The sequence below is a fragment of the Lepus europaeus genome, chromosome 8 (assembly GCF_033115175.1).
Source record: "Lepus europaeus isolate LE1 chromosome 8, mLepTim1.pri, whole genome shotgun sequence".
NCBI lineage: Eukaryota > Metazoa > Chordata > Mammalia > Lagomorpha > Leporidae > Lepus > Lepus europaeus.
Window position 1 is genome coordinate 108,245,811 of NC_084834.1, and position 22,071 is coordinate 108,267,881.

Sequence of the window (22,071 nt, forward strand, 5' to 3'; positions counted from 1 at the left end):
TTTTGCAAGCTCTGTGTATTAAATACATTTTCAACAATACTTTCAACTCTATGTGGAGTATTTGTATGTGAAATTGAATTGTTCATTTTGTTGACAATTACTAAATTATTAATCGGATTGACCATCATTTTGTGTTTATAATCAACTTGTAACATTTGTTTACATGTTTGACTAATTTTCTGTATTTTTCTAATGACAAGGGTGGAGAAGATACAAAGGAAGGATTTGTTATTTTTAATAAAATAAATTTCCAACCTGTACCGTGGCTCACTAAGCTCATCCTCCTCCTGCGGAGCCGGCGCCCCTGTTTCTAGTCCTGGTTGGGGCACCGGTTCTGTCCCGGTTGCTCCTCTTCCAGTCCAGCTCTCTGCTGTGGCCAGGCAAGGCAGTGGATGATGGCCCATGTCCTTGGGCTCTGCACCCACATGGGAGACCAGGAGGAAGCACCTGGCTCCTGGCTTCAAATGGGCACAGCATGCCGGGCTTAGCGGTCTTTTGGGGGGTGAACCAACGGAAGGAGGACCTTTCTCTCTGTCTCTCTCTCTCACTATATAACTCTGCCTGTCAAAATAAATAAATAAATGAATAAATAAATAAATAAATTCCCAAGTCAGGAAGACAGGAACTCAGAGTGACTGCAGAGACATGAGATCAGTAAGATCAGGTAAATTGTTGCAAATTAATAAAAACTTCTATGTCAGAAAATATGCATTTTGGAATTGGATTAATCACTTACAAGGAGATCATAGAGCTTACAAGAATCAGAATAGATTGAAACACGCAGTAGAATATATTTCCGTCTTAAAAACAGAATGAAGAACACTTGGATTCCCTGCCTGACGTGCCTTGCCCATTTCTTTCTTGGAGAGTGTTCGACAAAGCTAACTGCTCACTGTCTTCCCTCACCAATTCTTTTCACTTCTTGTGATGCTATCCTGAGCTGGGTGCTTCCTGAAACATTTGAGTTTTATCATATTAAAAACAAAGATTTAAGGGGCTGGTGCTACTCAAAGCTGACATCCCATATGAATCAGTGAATGGAAGACTTTCTCTCTCTCTCTCTCTCTCTCTCTGTCAGCTACTCTACCTTTCTTTATGTTTTTATATTTTTTTTATTTAAGGTATGTAAGTCCCATGGATTTTATATACACAGTTTTAGGAATATGGTGGTACTTCCCAACCTTACCTACCCCCCGACCACTTCCATTCTTCTTCCTCCTGCCTCTTTGATTCCCACACAGATTTTTCTGAAATCCATTTTCAATAACTCTTTCCTTCAAATAAACAAATTAATATTCTAGAAATAATAAAATAATAAAAATTTCAGAAAAACCAGAAAGAAAATCTGTCAGTTGTGACAATATGGAAGAACTGAAGGTTATTGCCCTAATGAAATAATAACTCAGGCACAGAAAGACCAAGACCAAATGATCTCGCTCATACTTCTTAGCTAAACCTTTCCAACTTAATAGATTCAAAGAGTAGAATGGAGACACATTAGTCAAAGGTTAAAAGTTTTAGATGGATAGGAAAATACATTTTAGGGATCAATTCGCACAAATGGTGACTATAATTAAAAATAATGTCTTTTCACACTTATAAAGAGTACATTTTAAATGTTCTTAACACCAAAAATAAGTATGTGAATGATGTGGTAATTTAATAAGTTGAATTTAATCTTTTCACATGTATACCTATATCATATCATGATATTTTAAATCATCTGTATATACCTTATAACATTTTATTTAAAATATTAAGGTAACCTTTAAAATAAAAAGTATTTTTATATTGAAAAGTCATCTCTATTTACTGAATTTCCCCTTCTCATTTAGACATTATTATATATTAAATTCAATGCATCTATACATATATGTTAAAAATATAAAATAATTACCAAATACATTACTGGTAAATTTAAAAGTTCAACATCAGATTTACAAGTTAAACAAAACAACATATACATATCATATTGATTTAGGCCTTCATAAGTAACAGTAACTTCCTTGGTGAACAAGCAGAGCAAATAGTCTATTGTTTTGTATCTACATATTCCTAATTTTCTGTGATTATGGTACTTAATATGGTATAGAAGGCTTATGTTAAATACAAACATTTATTTGCATAACAAAATGTAGTTGAAAGCAAGAAATAGATACCTAAGTAGTACGTAGTTATTCCTGTTCTTTAAGGAATTTTACATCTATTTTCAAAATTATAATGTGGGAAAGTAGACATATGCATCATAATATCCAAAGATAATTGCATGTACTTTGTCTTAATATCTATCAGTATTCTAGAATGTATGAAATTAATAAACAATGATGATTTAAGATTATACGTAGTACTCAAAATAAAAATGAATTGATCATATATTGAAGCAGGCTCTAAGATGCTATATTATGTTAGCAATCAGTCAGTATCAATCTGAATAATTGGAAATCCCTGATATCTGGCATATGATCTGATAGAAATACCTAGGTTTTGTTGTTAATATATTTATTTATCTTTTTAAATATCTATAAATGAATTAATTTAAGAGATTATTAAAAATTTCAATACTTCCAAAAACCAAAACTTATACAATTTTATGTACATGGAGAGAAAGTTTACAAGAAAAAGTCAGTACTCATATGGCAGCAAAGCGTGTCCCTGAACCAATGCAAGAATAACTAATAGAAATTATTTAAAAACACAATGATTGAATTTTGTTTAAGACATACTTATGTGAGAGAGAGAGAGAGAGAGAGAGAGGGAGAGAGAGAAGGAGGAGAGATTCAAGACTTGATAATAAAGCAAAGAAACAAAAACAAAAACAAAAAGCAGAGAGCACCTGCGTCATGTAATATCTTAACTTGCTTCCTATCCTAGATTCCTAGCCCAGAGTCACAGAAGTCTGCTGCAGATAGATGCAGCCTGGACCAGCAGGCAACTTCTCCCCATAGCTCCCAGTTGAATTCTGTGCTATCAGCCACAGCCCCTCTTACCCAATAGAGGGTTTGAATTCTCCTTTCTTTCACAATAGCCCTACTCTGACTTTCAAAAGTTAATTCTAGAAAAGTGTGGGAAAATAGAGTCTTCTTTCATCCAGCAATATTCTCATCACAAGGAGGGATTCTAATCAAGCATAGCACACTGGAATTCTAACTCCCCACAGTCTTTGCCAACTGATGTCCATTGCCTTCACTCAGAGACTGAGGATTACCAGATGGGAGAAACTAAGACTGTAGGTTAGCAATTTACTCTTCAAGTTGGATGTCTTTCAGAGAGAAGTTGCCCATGCTGTTGCCTCCATGTGCTGTATGATGTATTTACATGAAAAGACCAAATATGCAGGTCAATAGAAACATAAGTTAGTGACTGCCTTGGACAGAAGGAATATTAAATTGTAAGGAAGAAGAAGGCTGCTTGTTGGTGAGAAGCTGTTCAACAATGGAGCATTTGTGTGAATTTTCTATGAAATAATGAGTTTTACATTTTTAATTGATACTTGCATATATTTGAATTATATTTAAAGAATTTTTTACGAAGAACGTCCTTGAATCGTGTTATCCAAGAAATGAGGATCAGCTGCATGATTATTTTATCTCTGCTTCACTGACAGGGAGATTGCAGATGCAAGTCCCTTCACTTGAAATTGCTATTTTGAGTGAACATATTTTTACCTACTTCTGTTATTGGTTTACTTTATTACCTTAATAATAACAATTTACAATGAAATTTATATAGAAATAATACCAAATATCACAAGGAGATGTGAAATTGCTCTTCTAAAATTCCTTACATAGTGCAGATGTCTTACACACCCAGAGCTTTACCTTAGGGCAGGATGAATCACGTAGTCATAAATGAGACCATAAAGCACTCACTTGAACACAACAATATCTAATTTTGCTTTTCTGCCTAGCATCCTGGTTAACAAGCTCATATCATGTATTTATTTTAACCAATGCAAGTTATATTTTAACTATGTGTTAAATTTCTTCTTGGATAAAATCATAAGGAGCAAAAGAAAGGAAGAGCAAGTGGCGAGGAAACGCTGCATTTCACCAGGATGCCCAGGAGATGTGTCTCACTTCTGCTGCTGCTACAGCTCAGTTGCTGCTTCAGCTCTGGGAGTTGTGGGAAGGTGCTGGTGTGGTCCATGGAATTCAGCCACTGGATGAATATGAAGACAATCCTGGATGCACTTGTGCAGCGAGGCCATGCAGTAACTGTTCTGAGATCTTCTGCTTCTATTTTAATTGATAGCAACGATGAACCGGGAATTCACTATGAAACTTTCCACACATCTTACACTAAAGATGAAGTCCAAGGTATTCTCTTAAATGGGATTAATACACTTATAAATGATGTGTCAAGAGATGCATATTGGGAATATTTCCCACTACTGCAAACATTATTCTTTGAATATTCTGATGCTTATGAAAATATCTGCAGAGACTTGGTTTTGAACAAGAAAATCATGACGAAGCTTCAGGAATCAAGGTTTGATGTTGTTCTTGCAGACCCATTTGCTCCCTGTGGTGAGCTGCTGGCTGAGCTACTGAACACACCCCTTGTGTACAGTCTCCGCTTCACTCTTGGCTACACCTATGAGAAGTATAGTGGAGGACTTCTGTTTCCTCCTTCCTATGTGCCTGTTATTATGTCAGATTTAAGTGGACAAATGACATTCATGGAGAGGGTACAAAACATGCTATGGATGCTTTATTTTGACTTTTGGTTCCAAATGTTTAATGTGAAGAGGTGGGATCAGTTTTGCAGTGAAGTTCTAGGTAAGTCATGTTTTTAGTTGCTGATGAGATCTTGAGTTTCCTTTTACTTTGTAGGTGATCTTTCATGAATGGAAAAATCTAAGGAATTTCCTTTTTCTAGGTGAAGAAATGAAATGATAATAGAAAATTTTGTTATAATTTTCACAAATGTTAATAAGGTTTGCATTATAGGTTTAGATAGAGGTTACTGATTTTTTTCTTTTTTATTATTTTATTTTATTTTATTTTATTTTATTTTATTTTATTTTTACAGGCAGAGTGGACAGTGAGACAGAGAGAGAGAAAGAGAGAGAGGTCTTCATTTACCATTGGTTCATCCTCCAATGGCTGCTGTGGCCAGCATGATGTGCCCGGCATACCACGCTGATCCGAAGCCAGGAGCCAGGTGCTTCTCCTGGTCTCCCATGAGAGTGCAGGGCCAAGGACTTGGGCCATCCTCCACTGCACTCCCGGGCCACAGCAGAGAGCTGGACCTGAAGAGGAGCAACCAAGACAGAATCCGGTGCCCAGACTGGTACTAGAACCCAGTGTGCCGGCGCCGCAGGCAGAGGATTAGCCTATTGAGCACGTAACATTACAGGAGGATGAATAGCTACCAATGAAGCACTGAGGATTTCTCTAAATACTACTATGTCCATTTTCTCAGAGTTTTCTCCGTTGTAAAAATCGGTGGACACATTTTGTTGATGAATGAAGACAGGCAGATTTTGTTATTACACACGTTTCTATGATAGCTGTCTATGTGACTTTGAGGAAATTATTTTTTTTCTGGGTAGGTCTGTTGGTTCTCTTCAAATTACAATACAGTTTCCATATTACCTAAAATGGCCATTCACTTTTGGTGATAGATTTTTAAAAGACAGAAAACATGTAAATCGAGGTTTGTAATGTTGCCACATTACTTCCTTAAGTCCTTGAAATGCATCTATGTATGACCTAAGATTTTGTGGAAATTAGACATATATGTTATTAATCTGTTTTTAACTAGTTTTTCATGTTTATAAAAGATTCAAAATAAGAGTGAACAAAGTCTGTTTTCCACAATGTAAACACATTTCCTTGTGATATTTGGTAATATATCTATATATATTTCATTGTAAATCGATACTATTAAGGCATTAAAGTAAACCAAAGACAGAAGTAGGTAAAAGATATGTTCACTCCAAATAGCAACAATACAACAACAAAAACCCATTTCCCAGTTCACTAAGGGATCAAGGATCAAGAATCAGCTTGGCAGACTCTGGAAACAGGACTGAGTACCTCTTCTGGGAAAAACCCTGTTCATGATTACTGCAGAATATCTTGACTCAACAACTAAAACAGTTGTTCTCAATTGAATATGCTACTCTCCTAACATTAAAAAGTAAACAATGGGTGTTTTATCTATAGTGGCCTAATTTGATGACAAGAATTGTGGCTATGCAGTCGACATTAGAGACCTTTTGCAGGTATCAAATTTGTAAAAATGCATGGCATATATTATATATACTTAAATAATTGCTTTATCTATGTACAGATGCATTATACATCATTGACTGCTTCACTCCATTTAGTTACATGATATACTTCATATAACAATTCTCTCCTTACCCTGCCTTTTCCTGATTTTTCCTCCATTCAGGAAGACCTGTTACATTCTCTGAGCTAGTGGGGAGAGCTGAAATATGGCTCATTCGAAGCTATTGGGATTTGGAGTTTCCTCGCCCACTCCTGCCAAATGTTGAATTTGTTGGAGGGCTCCACTGCAAACCTGCCCAACCTCTGCCCAAGGTAAATATGTTCCTACTGCTTTCTTTTTTTTACTTAGATTTTACAGTGTAAATTATTCTTCAGTTTTCATTTAGAGCATCTGATTGACAGGAAGAAATGTTGGAAGTGGGATTAAATTCTCTGCCAGCCAGAACTCAAATGAAACGACTGGACAAAAAACTTGGAATAGCTGAATTAGAATGTAAGGCACATTTCCATGAATTTTTGAAATCCTCTGATACATTTCAATTACATCACATGTATACAAATGTCATTATCATTATAGAATACTAAAATCTCCAGGAGACTTTTACAGGAGAATCATTTTTATTAAGACATTTCTTATCAACACAAAGAATATTTGATATTATTCAGGGTATATGTAAAAAGTGTTTATGGTACAAGACAGGCAAGTGCTGGACATATATAGAAAAACATGCAGACCGTTTGTGCTCTTCTCAACATTTTGCATTCTCTTTGGAAAAAGAGACAGTAAAAATGGTGGCAATGTCTTGATAATGGAAAAAACCACACTGTGAAATAATATCCAGGTGAGGTCATAGAAACTTTCCCACAGTCCCTGATAATTAACTGTATTTGAATGATGTACATGGACAAGCTAAAGATGAGGGAAAAATAAGATAAACAGGTAAAGTAGCAAAAAAAATCGTTTAGAAGAATAAGATGAATAAAGAGATAGATTTGACAAAAGAGGTAATGTGGTACCACATAGTATGAAGGAGTGTAAAATATATCATAATGTTTTTGATAGGGAACCAGAAAAAAAAATTTGACCTACAGATGGCAGCAGATTTCCTTTCATCACAATATTAATTAATTAATATTCAAGATGCAGACGTCAAGATGTAGTCATGGGATTTGATTGAAGAAGTGTGTGATGACTGTGGCGGGGATGAGATTTAAGGAGATGATTGTAAGAGTTCAGGCAGGGTACAGATTGGAGAATTAGACCACAATATTTATAAATATGATTATTAGTGATTTATAATAATAACAGTGTCCCATGTTTGATGCTTGGAAAAATTGTTAATACATCAAAAACAGTTAAGGTATCTCTGATAACTTAAGGAAATCCAATAAGTCTTTCAAAAAATCAAACTGCATTGTCATGTTAATTGTAGCATGATTACTGATAGCTAAAAGTGGAAACAGAAATATTTTTCAATCCACTAATGAGTGAATAAGGAAAACACAGCACATATACTCTGTAGTATATTACAAAACTATGAAAAATGATAAAAACTTGTGGTATTCCACTACATGGATGGAGGTCATTATGCAAAATGAAATAGTCCAGTCACAGAGAGACAAATTCTGCATGACAGAACTCATAAGCATGATCTAACAAGTTCATCTCCAAGATGCTGGTAAGAGATCACAATTTTTCAGAGGATAGAGAGACCAAGGGGTGGGAGACATGGGGAAATGTTGATAAACAGGAACCAAATTATTGGTATATATATGTTTGGAAAATGCTGTTGTTCCATTCTGTAGTAGGTGATAGAGAAAACAGTCAGGCCCTACCTATTTTTTCTAAAAAAAAAAAAGGTAGAAGAATGTATTTTTCAAATTTTCAACTTAAAAAATTAATAAATGTTTGATGAAATAGGTATGTTTTTCCTGACTGCAACATTTATCTAGCAAAATATAAATAAGAAAAACTTCTGTTACTTATGTCAGTAATCCAGAATTAATATTGATTATTGTCATTATTGTTGCTTTTGCTATTACTACAATTAATTACCAAACCATACTAGACACATTGTACCATAACCTAATTTAGTAGGCAATGATTTAAATTGAGTGAAATTGCAGCATCCAGGAAAGTCACAGAGAAGAGAGATAAGCTAGACTAATTGCATGTAAATGTATACTTTTGGCCATCAGATGAACAAGAGGGAGACTAAAGTTTTACTGTAGGCGTTGGGACTCTTCTCCAGGATTCTAGCTGCACAGGAAAACCAGTCCTCAGCAGCATAAAGATGTGGCCTCAAAAATGTTGACAGCCAAATCCAAAGCTTCTTACTTTCACCACTGCCTTAGATCACTTCTCATTGAGCAACAGAGGCTTTTATATCGCACATTAAAAGGAGCGGCTTGCCTTATCTGAGGTGTTTTCTACTGTCTGCCAAGACAAAAGGCTATCTCTGTCAAACTCTAGTGGGCAACCTGGGTCTTGGTTCACAGCTGCCAGACAGAATGAGAGCTGGGGACACATCCACTACATTTCGAATGACCTGATACTTGTATCTGCAAATGACTTTTGGTTTATATTTGATACAAACTTATGTCAGCATATAGGATGGCATTCTTCATTAAGAAGTATTTAATCTATGTTAAACTCATACCACATTCCAAAAACATTTATAGAAAGTAAGCATTCTTTATGGATGTATTATGTCCACTCCTAAGAGATACTATCAGTCTTCCTATTATAACACCACAACATTGATAGTAAGTCGTAAAAATACAATACAATACAATACAAATACAATTTTGAATGCAAAATGTTTTATCTGTGTATGTACAATTCACAGGTCAAATGCTGAGACATTATTAGTGAGAGTTTATAAAATGTATCTCTTCCCTTAATGATTTCCTGATTTGCAAAAAAGGAAAGGGACAGAGGCCTAAGGAGGAGGAATGTGGAACAAAACACAGAAAGCAGGACAATTAATTCTGTCATGATAGCCAGTGATAATACCTGCTGTTATTCCATTGCACCAACAAGACATGAATACAACTCAAAGTTTTGAAGTGTCCCTTCTTTTACCTCAAACGTAGTTTTCATATTCAAAGCAACTTGCTTTTCCTTTGGCTATCAAATTGCCATAATAATAATTGTCCTATTTACAAAGAGAAAGAAATTTAAATAACTGAAAGGAGGTAGTCAAAATGTTAATAACCTTTGGATTTGTAAGATAGTAGCATGAAACTATACTAAGAGAAGTAACTAGGATGTGCAAAGTCAATGATTATAACAGTGATTTGTAAAAATAATGATTGACAGTAACATAAACTCCATAGTAGGGAATGATTACATAATTTTATTTGTAAATTCATATCAATACAATTGTTTTAACAAAAACCCTTAATAATATTAAATTAACAATAATAGGAAATTTAGCTGGAAACAGGAACAAAGGTAAATGATCAGATTTTATTCAGTGGACAGAGAAGAGTGTAAACTATATTCTCATTCCCTATATTTGTTTCTTATAATGTACATGGGTCCCCTGCTTTCAATTTCACAACATAAAGAAATCTAGGACAAGGAAAGCACAAGAATGTGACTGTAGACAACATGAACATCTGAATAATTAGAAATGGCTAAGATGGAACATTTGCCAACTATTTTATCACAATGACCACTACAATGATTTCTGATAAGGTTCCCCTTTCTCTCCTTAGTTGATTGCACCAATCCTTTCTCTGGTGTTTGTTGTGCTGCTGCCCTTTTGTGATGGAACAACTCCTTTCTTCACAGGAGATGGAAGCCTTTGTGCAGAGCTCTGGGGAAGAGGGAGTGGTGGTGTTTTCCCTGGGGTCCATGGTCAGCAACATGACAGAGGAAAGGGCCAATGTGATTGCATCAGCCCTGGCCCAGCTGCCACAAAAGGTGAGAAAAAAGTGTCCTAATAGGGCACAACCAGTGAATGTGTTTCATAAGCACTGTAATGGGACTGGAGTGAGAAGCTTCCTGTATGAGAGCTAAACTGTTATGAAGTTGAGATTTAGGCAGATATCAGTTTACAAATAACTCTCTGTGAGATGTGCAACAGTAGCTCAGAGAATGGTTTAACAAAATTATGCTTGGATTTAATATTTGAACAGAAAAAAAGCATTTTTAAGAGGTGCAGCGTGAAGATTTGTTATCATCATGACATTGCCATCAAACTGCAGTATCATTTGGTTCTTTATTCTGCACGATTGCTGATGCCCCCTTCTGCACTAAAAATGTTACCAGAAAGAAATGAATTCCAATTGCTAACTGAGTTGATACACTAGCAATAAATATATTTTGTTAAAAATGTCTGATGTGCAACTTGATTTTCAAGTTCCCATGTAATCCCTGACTCTTTACTTCCCCTAGTTTTGCACTAGGTCCTCTCATGGTGATGTTCCAGAATCTACCTAGATATGGAAAAATCAGGACTTGGGAGCCACAAACTAAGGATTCAATACAGTCCAGTATATGTAGAAAAAGGGGACAAAACAACCTGCCCTTTCATCAGAGCCCTAGTTGTGCCTGAACCAGGAAGATGTAAGGGAGAAAGTGCAGATAGATCTTTCCTGAAGGTGGACCCAGTGCATCACAATGTGTGGCCCCACAGGACAGTGCTCCTAACCCATTAGATTCACAGGTCCTCCAGACTGAGGAAGGAGAAGGGAACATCAGGACAAGGGAAGCAGGAGCAGGCCTGGAATGGGGATGCTCAGATGCACTCCGTTAGAAATTTAGGACATATTATTTTTCTAATATATGTAAGACCACTTGGATCTTTCAGTAGTTATGAACTGCTTTTAGTGTTGTAGGTAATGTAGGGTTCTTGTAAGCAACTATGTAATTTCTTTTGAGAACCTGAAATTACGTTTAACATTCACAAAGCAAACTGAAATTAAATACTTGTGCCTTGTGCTTCACTTTTTGAGATTGCTTGGAAATTCCAAAGTCAACACTTTGTTTTGGTGCTGCACATGGAAATGATCTAACACCATCAGCAATTAGTGAACTAAAGTGAATGAAAACAATAAAAAAATGGTTTTAAGTGGTTTACTTAAACCACTTAAACATTTTCCAAGAAATAGTGCTTAGGAAGTTGTAATGTAAAATAAGCAAAATGTAGTCCGAAGCAGAATTAATTTATTTCTCACAAACAACTTACTGCATGCATTTACTTTTTGTGAATTAATACATGTCAGATTAAAAAGGAATTTCTAATGAACATTGGATAGCTGTAGACTTTTATTTTATGATTGCAATTGAAATGGCTGACATTATACTTAGAAGAGGAATCCAACATGGTAATTCATGTCTATCAAGATGTGCAAAACAGGGAATAAATTCCAAGTATTGCAGTAGAATTATGACATTGTAACAGTTTCTTAAACACTGGTTTTTCTCTCTCTTTATCTCTCATGAATAAGGCAGTATATGTGAAACAGCATGATTCTGTTCCATGTCAGTGTGAATGTACAAATATATAGAAAATGTTTGTATTTTACTTATCTTTATCTTTCAGTAGTTCTCTCTACTTACTCTCTTCTGTCTCCTTTACTTAGCTTTCACATGGAAGGCATTTAACGTGGCTATTGCTAAGCCTCCTTAGATTCCAAGTGGTTCTTGTTTGAAATTGAACTCATGAAACAGGTATTTTCTTCACCTAATAGGTTCTTTGGAGATTTGATGGCAAGAAACCTGATGCCTTAGGACCTAATACCAGGCTCTATCAGTGGATCCCTCAGAATGACCTTCTTGGTAAGACATGGAAGACAAATGTTGTAAACATGAGTAACAAGTCAGGGAGACAGTAGTCCAACAGAAAGCTGATGACCATTTATAATGGAAACACTCAGAAGTCAACCAAGTGTCTTCATGTTTTTTTTCTAGTCCTAGGGAGTACAATGAACTGAATCAGTAGACATTCAATATGCATATATTCTTTACATCCCTAGAATTTCCACTAATTTCTCGCTGGAAAAGGATTTGTGACAGAGGTTAAAAAGTCACTTGGTACATTTGCATCCTTTTTGCTGCTGCTAGGTCCAAGTTCAATCTTGACTTTTGGTTCCAGCTTTCTGTCCATGTGCACCACGGCAGGTAGCAGGAGATGACATAAATCCTTGGCTCACAGTAATCCACACTGATACCCGGGATTGAGTCTCTGCTTGGCTTTGCCTGCCCAGCCCCAGTTGTTGTAGGCAGTTGAGGAGTAAATCAGTAGAGACATGATCTCTCTCTCTCTTTTTGTCTTTCATACACTCACTCATTCTCGCCCTGTGTCTTTCAGATCAATCAACTTTTTAAAAATAATAATTGTTTTCGGGTTTGTCTCTCTCACCTTTCAGTCAATACATTTTTGTTCCCAAAATATAGTGGTTTGAAATGCCACAGAAAATAATATACATGTTGTTATGAATTACTCCACATTTTCTTTGGGAATGTCTCAGAAACTCTCACAGGAAATGAGAATGCATTTGAAGATTATGTGTGGGCTATCCTAATATTCTAGCAATTCAATTATGCCACTACCAGCTGTGTACCAAATCTTATATATCATACTCAGTGAATGGACTACTGTTTTAAGAGAAAATCTTCTAACATTGATTTGAAGGGTTGTGTGTGTGTGTGTTTGTGTAAGAAATCTTTTTCAATAAGAATTTATCTTTCATTAAGGCTTGCTATTTTCTTTCCTTTCTTTTAGTTCAAATCACAGCACCTTCCCATGTGGCCTTTGCTGACCTCTCGAGTAGACTGAGAAACCTCTTCCTCTGGATCTCTAAGCATTCATACACTGTCTCATCTTTATTCATAACCTGAGGTCTAGACATCACCAGCCCTTTTAGTGCCCCACATTCTGTTTCTTATTTTATTTCTCAAACTTACCATTAATAACTTTACTGAAAACCTCTCAATTCCAGGTCATCCAAAAACCAAAGCTTTTGTAACTCATGGTGGAGCCAATGGCATCTATGAGGCCATCCACCATGGCATCCCTATGGTGGGCCTTCCTTTGTTTGGGGAGCAACATGATAACCTTGCCCACATGAGGGCCAAGGGAGCAGCTGTTAGATTGGACTGGAAAACAATGTCAAGTTCAGATTTGATCGATGCCTTGAAGACAGTCATTAATGATCCTTCGTGAGTATTACTTTGTTGAAAATAACTGATTTAATAAGTTTTTATAGGAGGACTAAATGATTCTGAAAATTACACCATTTTGACTATAGCTCTGGTTGATATTGGAAAGCAATCATCATGTCTGAGTTGTTTACAAAATAAACAAATTATTTACCTGAAAAAATACATTAGAATAATCTGGCCCAATACTCAAAATATTTGTCATAAGAAATGCTTCTCCAATTATTTCATTATATAGTTAGTTTTGATTAAGTATTAGCACTATAAAGTGATATGAATAATGTTTGGAATGTGTTTTCCTCCTTTGATTACACATGATGTAAACGTAAATGCGAAGTTTTCCTAGGGAATGTTTCCTTGATAGTATCACAATGACCCTTAGCTTTTTAAAGTAGCTGGACTTCATTTTTTCAGCTGTTGTTCAACTTAAAGAGCTAATCATCAGCACACTTGTTTTTTCTTTTTTCCAAAACTAATTTATCTTTCACTTGCATATTCTCTTGCATTCTTAATAGACGTAATGCTACAGGCTGAAGTGAATTTCTAAATTAACTAAAAAATTGACCATGTTTGATGTGTGGCACACATTGTACTAGTTTTCAGCATATATTATGTGACCCATTCACCATAAGTTTTCCCAATAAATTTCCTCAGCTCTACATATACTCCTTGTGAAAGGAGTTTTCCAATTATGTTTTAAAAAATAACATGAGTGAAATTGTTTTCATTGCAATTGCTGATGTACCAAGACACCCTAAGTTGTGATTTGGACATGGAGGGCAACACTCCTTACAACATCCTTTTGCCCTGTCCATTAGTTCTTGACAATTTTAATGACAGGGAACAACTCCCTAGTTACTTCTGAACTCTCCAGAAACTGAATCACAATGTTCACAAGAAGAAAAATTGTAATAATCGAAAACATTTACTGCTGGTTTAGTATTCTTGGGCACCAAAAAATATGTTGTGCCCAGATCGTTAGATCCTGCAGAGACCCCCAGAGAGTCGATCACACTGAACTGCAAAAGCAAGGTTTATTCGGGAGTACAAGCCGCGACAGGGACCCCATCTAACCAACAGGCACAGCGGAGGAAGGAGTGAGGTCCAGTCTTTGGGAGAGTTTTTAAAGGAAAAAAGGGCTACATCAGCAGGAAAATGAGTTACATATTGCATGGAAGCTCTGCGCACAGGGAGTTACTTTGTTTAGCAATATCTACTGTGCTGTCCTTGGTCTACCGAGCTAGCTGTCCCTGGTGAGCTTTGATACCTCCAGAATGCCTGGATGCCTGCTTTTACAAGGACTCGGGTCTGCTATGGGAAACAGAGGCTGCTTTTTTATTGTTTTAAAATGGAGTCACTATGGTTCTTCAGTATATGATAAGTCAAATATTCTAAACTTTAACATGTTTTAATTCAAAGAATCTGTTAAGAAAGATCCATTTAACAATGAAAAGCTTGGGAAATTAAAGCTGAGAAAATGGGAAAATAAGAGTCAGTGTAAGGCTCCAAAGGAAGGCAATTCAGTTTCATACATTCACAAGTTACATGTAAATGCACTAATTTTTGATTAGTCTGAGACAAATTCCTGGTTGATAACAACTCCTTATTAATTTTGCCCAGTTATACCTGAGCTTATTAATGGACTTGCCTGCTATCTCTAAATTTTCATACTAATCACATTCTGGTAAAACAAATCTATAAACCATTGTTTACAGAGTCTTCCAAGAATTCCATATCAAATGAATTTTACTGTTGCTGTTATTGTCATTTTTTCTTTTCTTTGTCTTTAAGAATTAAGTTATTCCAATTCCTAGGTTTGAAAGTTAGAAATATTGTTCTCTGCCAATCTCTCAACACGTTTTGTAACACTGAACATCCAACAATTTCCAATCAAAAAAGTCAGATCTCTGTAATGTTTACTGAAGAAAATATTTTTTTTCTCCTACTCTTTTTTGCAACATTCATTTTACCATCTGTGTCAGGATCTCCCCCTCCGGGAACTGGCCAGTTTGCCGCCAAGGAAGAGTTGAGGAGACTGAGGAAAGTCAAGCTAAACTTATTGGTACTCTAGGCGACTAGCTGGAGAGATCGCTCAAGCCTACTCCTGGGGGCGCAAGGCACTAGGACCAGCAGCTTCTCCCTGTGGGCACAAGGCGCTACGGACTGGGGAGAGAAGCTGAGCAACATCTGCTTTACAGTGTCTGAGGGTCCCCTTATATACGGTTTCTAGAGTTTAGCTCTGCCCTCACACCGACCTCCCAGGGTCCCGTAGTCATAGCAATGACAGTTATGACAGTTGATTTGCAGTTTGCGGTTAGGCCATTATCACAGTTTTGCAGTTAGGCCATTAAACGGTTTTGTGGTTAGGCTGTTTTCTCTTTCAAACTGCACTATAGTGTGGTTACTTTCTCCGCGAATGGGTACCTAACAGTCTGTATAAAAATTTCACATACCCATTTTTATGGTGCATTCTGTAGGTTTATATTTAGATATATATGTATAAATACTTCCATATCTTATATTCTATAAGTTTATAAATTGATTTTTCTTTAGCTATAAAGAGAATGTCATGAAGTTATCAAGAATTCACCACGATCAGCCCATGAAGCCCCTGGACCGAGCAGTCTTCTGGATCGAGTTTGTCATGCGCCACAAAGGAGCCAAACACCTTCGGGTGGCAGCCCATGACCTCACCTGGTACCAGTACCATTCGTTGGACGTGATTGGGTTCCTGCTGGCTTGTGTGACAATCACTACCTACGTTGCTATAAAATTTTGGTTGCTTGTTTATCAACAGCTTTTTATGACAGGAAAGAAGAAAAAGCAAGATTAGAGCTCTTTCAGACTTAAGACTAGCAGCCCGGATTTATGATATCATGGCATTAACTCAACCATTAGCGATACATGTGAGTCCAGTATTCCGACACAGTTTAGGAGATTTGTGCCTGCCAGGTTTATCAAAATGTTGCTTCTTGACTAAGCATTAAGGAAATGGACCATTCTATCGTTAGGTATTCTTGGATAGTTCAATTTTCATGCTGAATTATTAACTTATTTTAATAACTTTGAAGAAATGAGGTTCACTGGGATATCAGACTATTGCTTTCAGAAGAGTTCTCAAGATTTTGTGTCCATTTTCAGAAACATCATCTACTGAACACCATTCAATCAAGTAGAATATAGTGCACTTGCTGAAGGAAATGTAGCCAGATCCTTGTTGTGTTAAGACAGATTTTATCCTGACTTCTTTAAATTGCAAGAGTGACAACATTACAAAGTGTACTCCACTTCAACTAGGACAAGAATGATTGATTTTCAAAAGAATGATTAGAGAAATTAAGGTACTAAAAAAAAAGGTGAACGAAAAGGGAATACTCAAATTTCTGTGAATAGAAAATTACAGAAGAATGAAGTGGAAAATTACTAGAAGTGGTTTAGCAGTTTTGCAGTTTAGCAGGATTAAGTTTTCTTATGCAAACAGTAAGCATGTACTGTGGGTTTACTTTTAAGGATCTAACTCATGACCCAGCTCAGGTGGATGACAGGCTAAACTTAGTGAAGTCCCTAAGCATGTGTTTTGGCAAATTTTTGATCTATATGATGTTTACTGTTCACTTCCCAATGAAATACAATACATATCTTCATGTAATCTTTTTGTTTAGTTTCAAAAACCTTGGATTGCCCAAAAAGGTGAATTACTAAATTTCTGCAATATGTAAAATACAGAAAGAAAAAGACATTTTCCACATGAAGCTTTGCATATTCTTAAGTAACAATTTTCCCTTTATTTAAAGGTCCTCTGTACCTTAGATAGCAAGGCAGGAAATAAATGTAGATTCTGGTTACCTTTAATTTAGAATGGTAACACAGACCCAGCATGTTTGTCCCAGTGATTCTGAAATTTATTGCTAAAGTTTTCATACCTCTTAAAATAAAGTCTCCAGTTTATTTATTTATTTACATTTTTGAAGAACACATTTTGAGAGAGTGTGGGATAGACTGCTTCATTTCCCAGATGGCTAAAACAGGTAGGACTAGGCCAGACTGGGGTCAAGAGACAGATTATTCTTGATCTCCCACGTGGTTCAGGGCCTAAGGACTTGAGTGATCTTTCACTTATTTCCCAGGTGCATTACCAGGGAGAAGAATCAGAAGTGGATCAGCCAGGACTCAAACTGGCACCCATGTTGGATGCCTCATTCTAGGTGGAGGCTTAAGCTGTTATGCCACAATACTGCCTTCATAGCATCCATTTCTTAGCCTTGTCTTATCAAGGAAAATGTTTTAAAAGATTTTATTTATTTACTTGAGAGGCAGAGTACAGACAGAGAGGGACAGAGAGAGAGAAAGAGGTCTTCAATCTGCTGATTCACTTCAAATTGTTGCAATGACTGGGGCTGAGCTGATCCGAAGCTATGCACCAGGAGCTTCTTCCAGGTATCCCACGTGGGTGTAGGTGCCCATGCACTTGGGCCAGCTTCTATAGCTTGCCTGTGCCATCATATGGAAGTGGAGCTGCCGGAACTTAAACCAGTGTCCACATAGGAGGCCGATAGACATATGGAAGCTTTACCTACTATGCCACAGCAACAGCCCCTCATGAAAAACTTTTTTGAATGTTTTGATATCTGGGATACCGAGTATATGGAAGCCAGAAATTTATAATATTTTTTATATTCATCACTCCTAATTTGTAGGAAAGGAAAAAGTAGCTCGAATAAAAAGTCAAATATGTGTACCAATTTTTAAAGCCCATTCTGTAGAGAGCAATTTAAATGACAAAAATATCTCCAAATCTTGTGTTCCATATTTGTAAGTATAGATTTTGTACAATAGCTACAGATTGCAAACCAAACATAGAAAACAGAAAACCAGTTAATGCCATGGCTTTGCCTTACAAGAAATATATTTAAATAGATTGAAGAAAGATCTACCATTTTATAATATTAAAAAATACTTTTACAGAACTTTCCTACACAAGATTATTCTCAGCAATGATTTCCAGTGAAATTAATTTTAACGCTGCCAAGAAAATAAATAGGCAATGGATATTTTAATTAAACTTTGAATATTTAAAAGCAACATGTTAGGGCAGATTTTCTCGTGCAATGGTTTCAGCCAGCACTTGAGAGTTCAAGACGCTCCTGACGTGCTCCTAATGAAGCTTCCTGCATGATGGCATGCATCTGGAGAGGCAACAAATGACAGCTCAAGTGCTTGGGCCCCTGCCACTCATTGTGAAACTCAGACGGAGTTCTGGGCTTGTAGATTTAGTCTGGCTGAGTCCTGGATATTGTGGACACATGTGGATCGAAGATTTCAGCACATATCTCTATTTCTTTTAAGTTAATGAAAATAAATAAGCTTTAAGAAATAAAAGTGTGCATTAAAAAAGTAAAATACAAGAGATGGAGAAGTTATCCATCAGTGATGCTTATATACTTTACTATATTCTTTAAAGGAAGGAAATAAAATGCTATATATACCCATTAATCTGAGACAATATTACTTTAATCTGAGACATGCTCTGCAGGTGCTAGCAAAACTAAATACCTACTTCTCTTTTCTTCATGTACTGAAAATGCATTAATGTCTTTGCCAAAACTGATGTTGTTCACAATTGTTATAGTAAGATATATAAATCTATGCTTACTCATGAAAGATAAAAGCATTGTTGCATCTGTATAATTGTTAGAATTCTTTTCACATACCTAAAAATTCATACACATATTTAGGAAAATATGTACATTTGAAATAACACTTGATGGAGAATCATAAAAGTCATTATAAAATAAATTCCAATACGGCAATATTCTTTGTGCATTCATTTCTTCATGATTGATTCTTGCAGCTTTCATATATAGATATGGGTACTCTAAGTTACCATGTACAATAACAGACTTTATATGACCTCCTTCATCTTTAATACCACCTGATGAATGTGATTATGAAATATGCTGCTTAAACGGATAAATTTAATAAGCATCACATTGGAGTTAAGATACAAAAGTCAGGTAATAGTAAATGTCATCTTGAAAATCATAAGTGAAGGTTAGACCATCTGTTTCAGAGACTAAAGAATAAGTATGAGTATTGCCAATTAATTGCCATGCAGATTGCAATGTTTCTTAATGGAAAAGTCATATCAATATTACTCATGAATATATATTACATATGTTAATCTATAATACAAAGAAATTTGATTCTTGTAGTCTTTATATTCTTTATGCTCTTCAGTATATTCTCTAACATACATGTCCTTAAAACTCAGCAATCACTATGAATTTACAAAGTGGAGTCTTGGAAAGTTGTCACTTCCTGCCTATACCATCTTTCAGTGTCACTCCATTGTCCTCTGCTGCCAAACCCTATCATTCATTCAGTTGACAAAGGAGAAATGTTTATAGGGTATTATTCAATATCGCAAAGTTATTGAGAGAGAGACGTATGAAGATACATCTTCTGTCATTTCATTTAGCTAAATTACCTGTAAAGCTCACTGTTTGTCCAGGCCAAAGCCATGTATCCAGAACTCAATAAAGGCTCCCATTTGGGAGGCAGAGACGTAAGTTCTGTAGTCCTTGCCTGCTACTTCCCAGGAGGAACATTAGCAAGAAGCTGGATAAGAAGTGAGGGAGCAAAGACTCAAGAAGCATTCTAGTATAGTATGTAAATGTCTTAGCAATGACTTAACTGCTGCACCACACACATTTCTGTCTTAATTTTTAAAGCAGGTCACTTCACATTTTAGAGTGACAAAATCTTAGTCCTTGTGTTAAGGTTTGTGTCTCATTTGATTCCTACACAAAGACATGTTTTTTGTTTTTTGTTTTTTTTTGGTTTATTTCTTTGTTTGTTTTGAAAGGCAGATTAAGACAGTGAGAGAGAGAGAGAGAGACAGAGAGAAACGTCTTCCTTTCCATTGGTTCACCCCCAAAATGGCCACTACTGCAGGCGCACTGTGGCCGGGGCGCTGCGCTGATCTGAAGCCAGGAGCCAGGTGCTTCTTCCTGGTCTCCCTTGTGGGTGCAGGGCTCAAGCACCTGGGCCATCCTCCACTGCCTTCCCGGGCTACAGTAGAGAGCTGAACTGGAAGAGGAGCAACCAGGACAGAATCCAGCGCCCCAACCAGGACTAGAACCCGGGGTGCTGGCACCGCAGGGGGAGGATTAGCCAGGTGTTTAAACTGTTTCTTAGAAGTATCTATTCGAGAAGTTCCCTCATCTACTAATAACTAGTGGATCCTGTCATGCTTTTACACATAGTTATGAATATTCTTTCTTTTATAGAGGAAATGTGTGTGTTTATAAAGAAAGAGAAAAGATTGAGTCACTTTTAAAATTTTTTTTATTTTTTGCCAGAGTTTACCGTGAGAAAGAGAGACAGAGAGAGAGTTAGACAGTGAGAGAGAGACAGAGAGAAAGGTCTTCCTTCCATTGATTCACTCCCCTAATGGCCGCTAAGGCCGGCACCGTGCCAATCCTAACACAGGAGCCGGGTACTTCCTCCCAGTCTCCCATGCGGGTGCAAGGACTCAAGTACTTGGGCCATCCTCTGCTGCCCTCCTGGCCACAGCATAGAGCTGGACTGGAAGAGAAGCAACCAGGACTAGAAACTGGTGCTGAAACCGGGACTAGAACCCAGGTTGCCAGCACCACAGGCGGAAGATTAGCCAAGTGAGTCATGGCACTGGACAGGATTAAGTCATCTGATGAATGTACTATACTGACTGGAAATTGATATTTTGTCTATTAGGCATTTTTTTGGTGAATTATGATCTTTTAACTTTATTTTACCATATTCAGATTTGTCCCATTCAAGTATTTTATAATTTGTTGGTATTTAATCTTTGCCCTCATTTGAGGTCAATTTTATAAAAGGTTTATAAGCACTTTTTGAAATGAATGTATATATTTTCACATGTGAGAATAATTTAGAAGTTTCATTTAAAATGAAATGGAAAAAATAAAGTGTTCCTGTTTTTAAATGCATCATGAAGCTTCATTATACTCTTTCCCTATTATTGTATAAAAATGTGTCAGGATTAGTGCCCACCTGTCAAAAGTTCAGTGCATGGTTATTTAAATAATTAGAGTGGTTGGTTTTATTGCTAATGCTACAGTGTCATGCTACAGTACTTTCTGCAGTAGAGTGTGTAGGTCACATCCTCTCTTACTCTTCTTCCTTGTCTGTTAGTACACATTCCTCTTAACAGAAGAAATAAATGCGACTTCAGTATCTCAAAGTAAAATGTTGAATGCTATTAGCAATGCCAAGGGGAAGAAAAATAAAAGAAAAATTTCTAAAACTCAACCATATGACACAAGTCGAACATATGATGAAAAACTATTTAAATTATAATACCAGTCAATACATTATGACTCACAATAATCACTTAAGTTTCTATTCCTATGAAGTTTCCTTTAACATTCAATGCTGATGAACAGCAAGAACCAATGACAGATATTCAAAGTCAGAGCCAGGATTCTAACCACAGTGATTCACTTTCATAATTTTATTCATTAATTTAGTGCTATAGGTATTGTCCATTCTTGCTCAATGGCATTGCAGATTGGCTTTGGAATTATGCCTGAATCCTTTCATCAATCCAATTCATATATCTGTACATTGATACAATTATAAATTTTCCACTTGAGG

General features: G+C 36.3%; 1 protein-coding gene across 3 annotated transcripts; it reads left to right on the forward strand.

The window, feature by feature from the left end:
- Positions 1–1,646: 1,646 nt before the first annotated feature.
- LOC133765698 (UDP-glucuronosyltransferase 2B16-like) lies at positions 1,647–16,246 on the forward strand. 3 transcript variants are annotated; one of them, XM_062199242.1, is made up of 7 exons: positions 1,647–1,654; positions 4,063–4,778; positions 6,403–6,551; positions 10,039–10,170; positions 11,943–12,030; positions 13,194–13,413; positions 15,967–16,246. In XM_062199242.1, exons 1-7 carry the CDS (start codon positions 1,647–1,649, stop codon positions 16,244–16,246), a joined length of 1,593 nt encoding a protein of 530 aa, XP_062055226.1. The 3 variants fall into 3 exon arrangements, with proteins under 3 accessions (XP_062055226.1, XP_062055225.1, XP_062055224.1); XM_062199241.1 differs by lacking the exon at positions 1,647–1,654 and having other exon boundaries at positions 4,039–4,782; positions 6,407–6,551; XM_062199240.1 differs by lacking the exon at positions 1,647–1,654 and having other exon boundaries at positions 4,039–4,778.
- Positions 16,247–22,071: the final 5,825 nt, after the last annotated feature.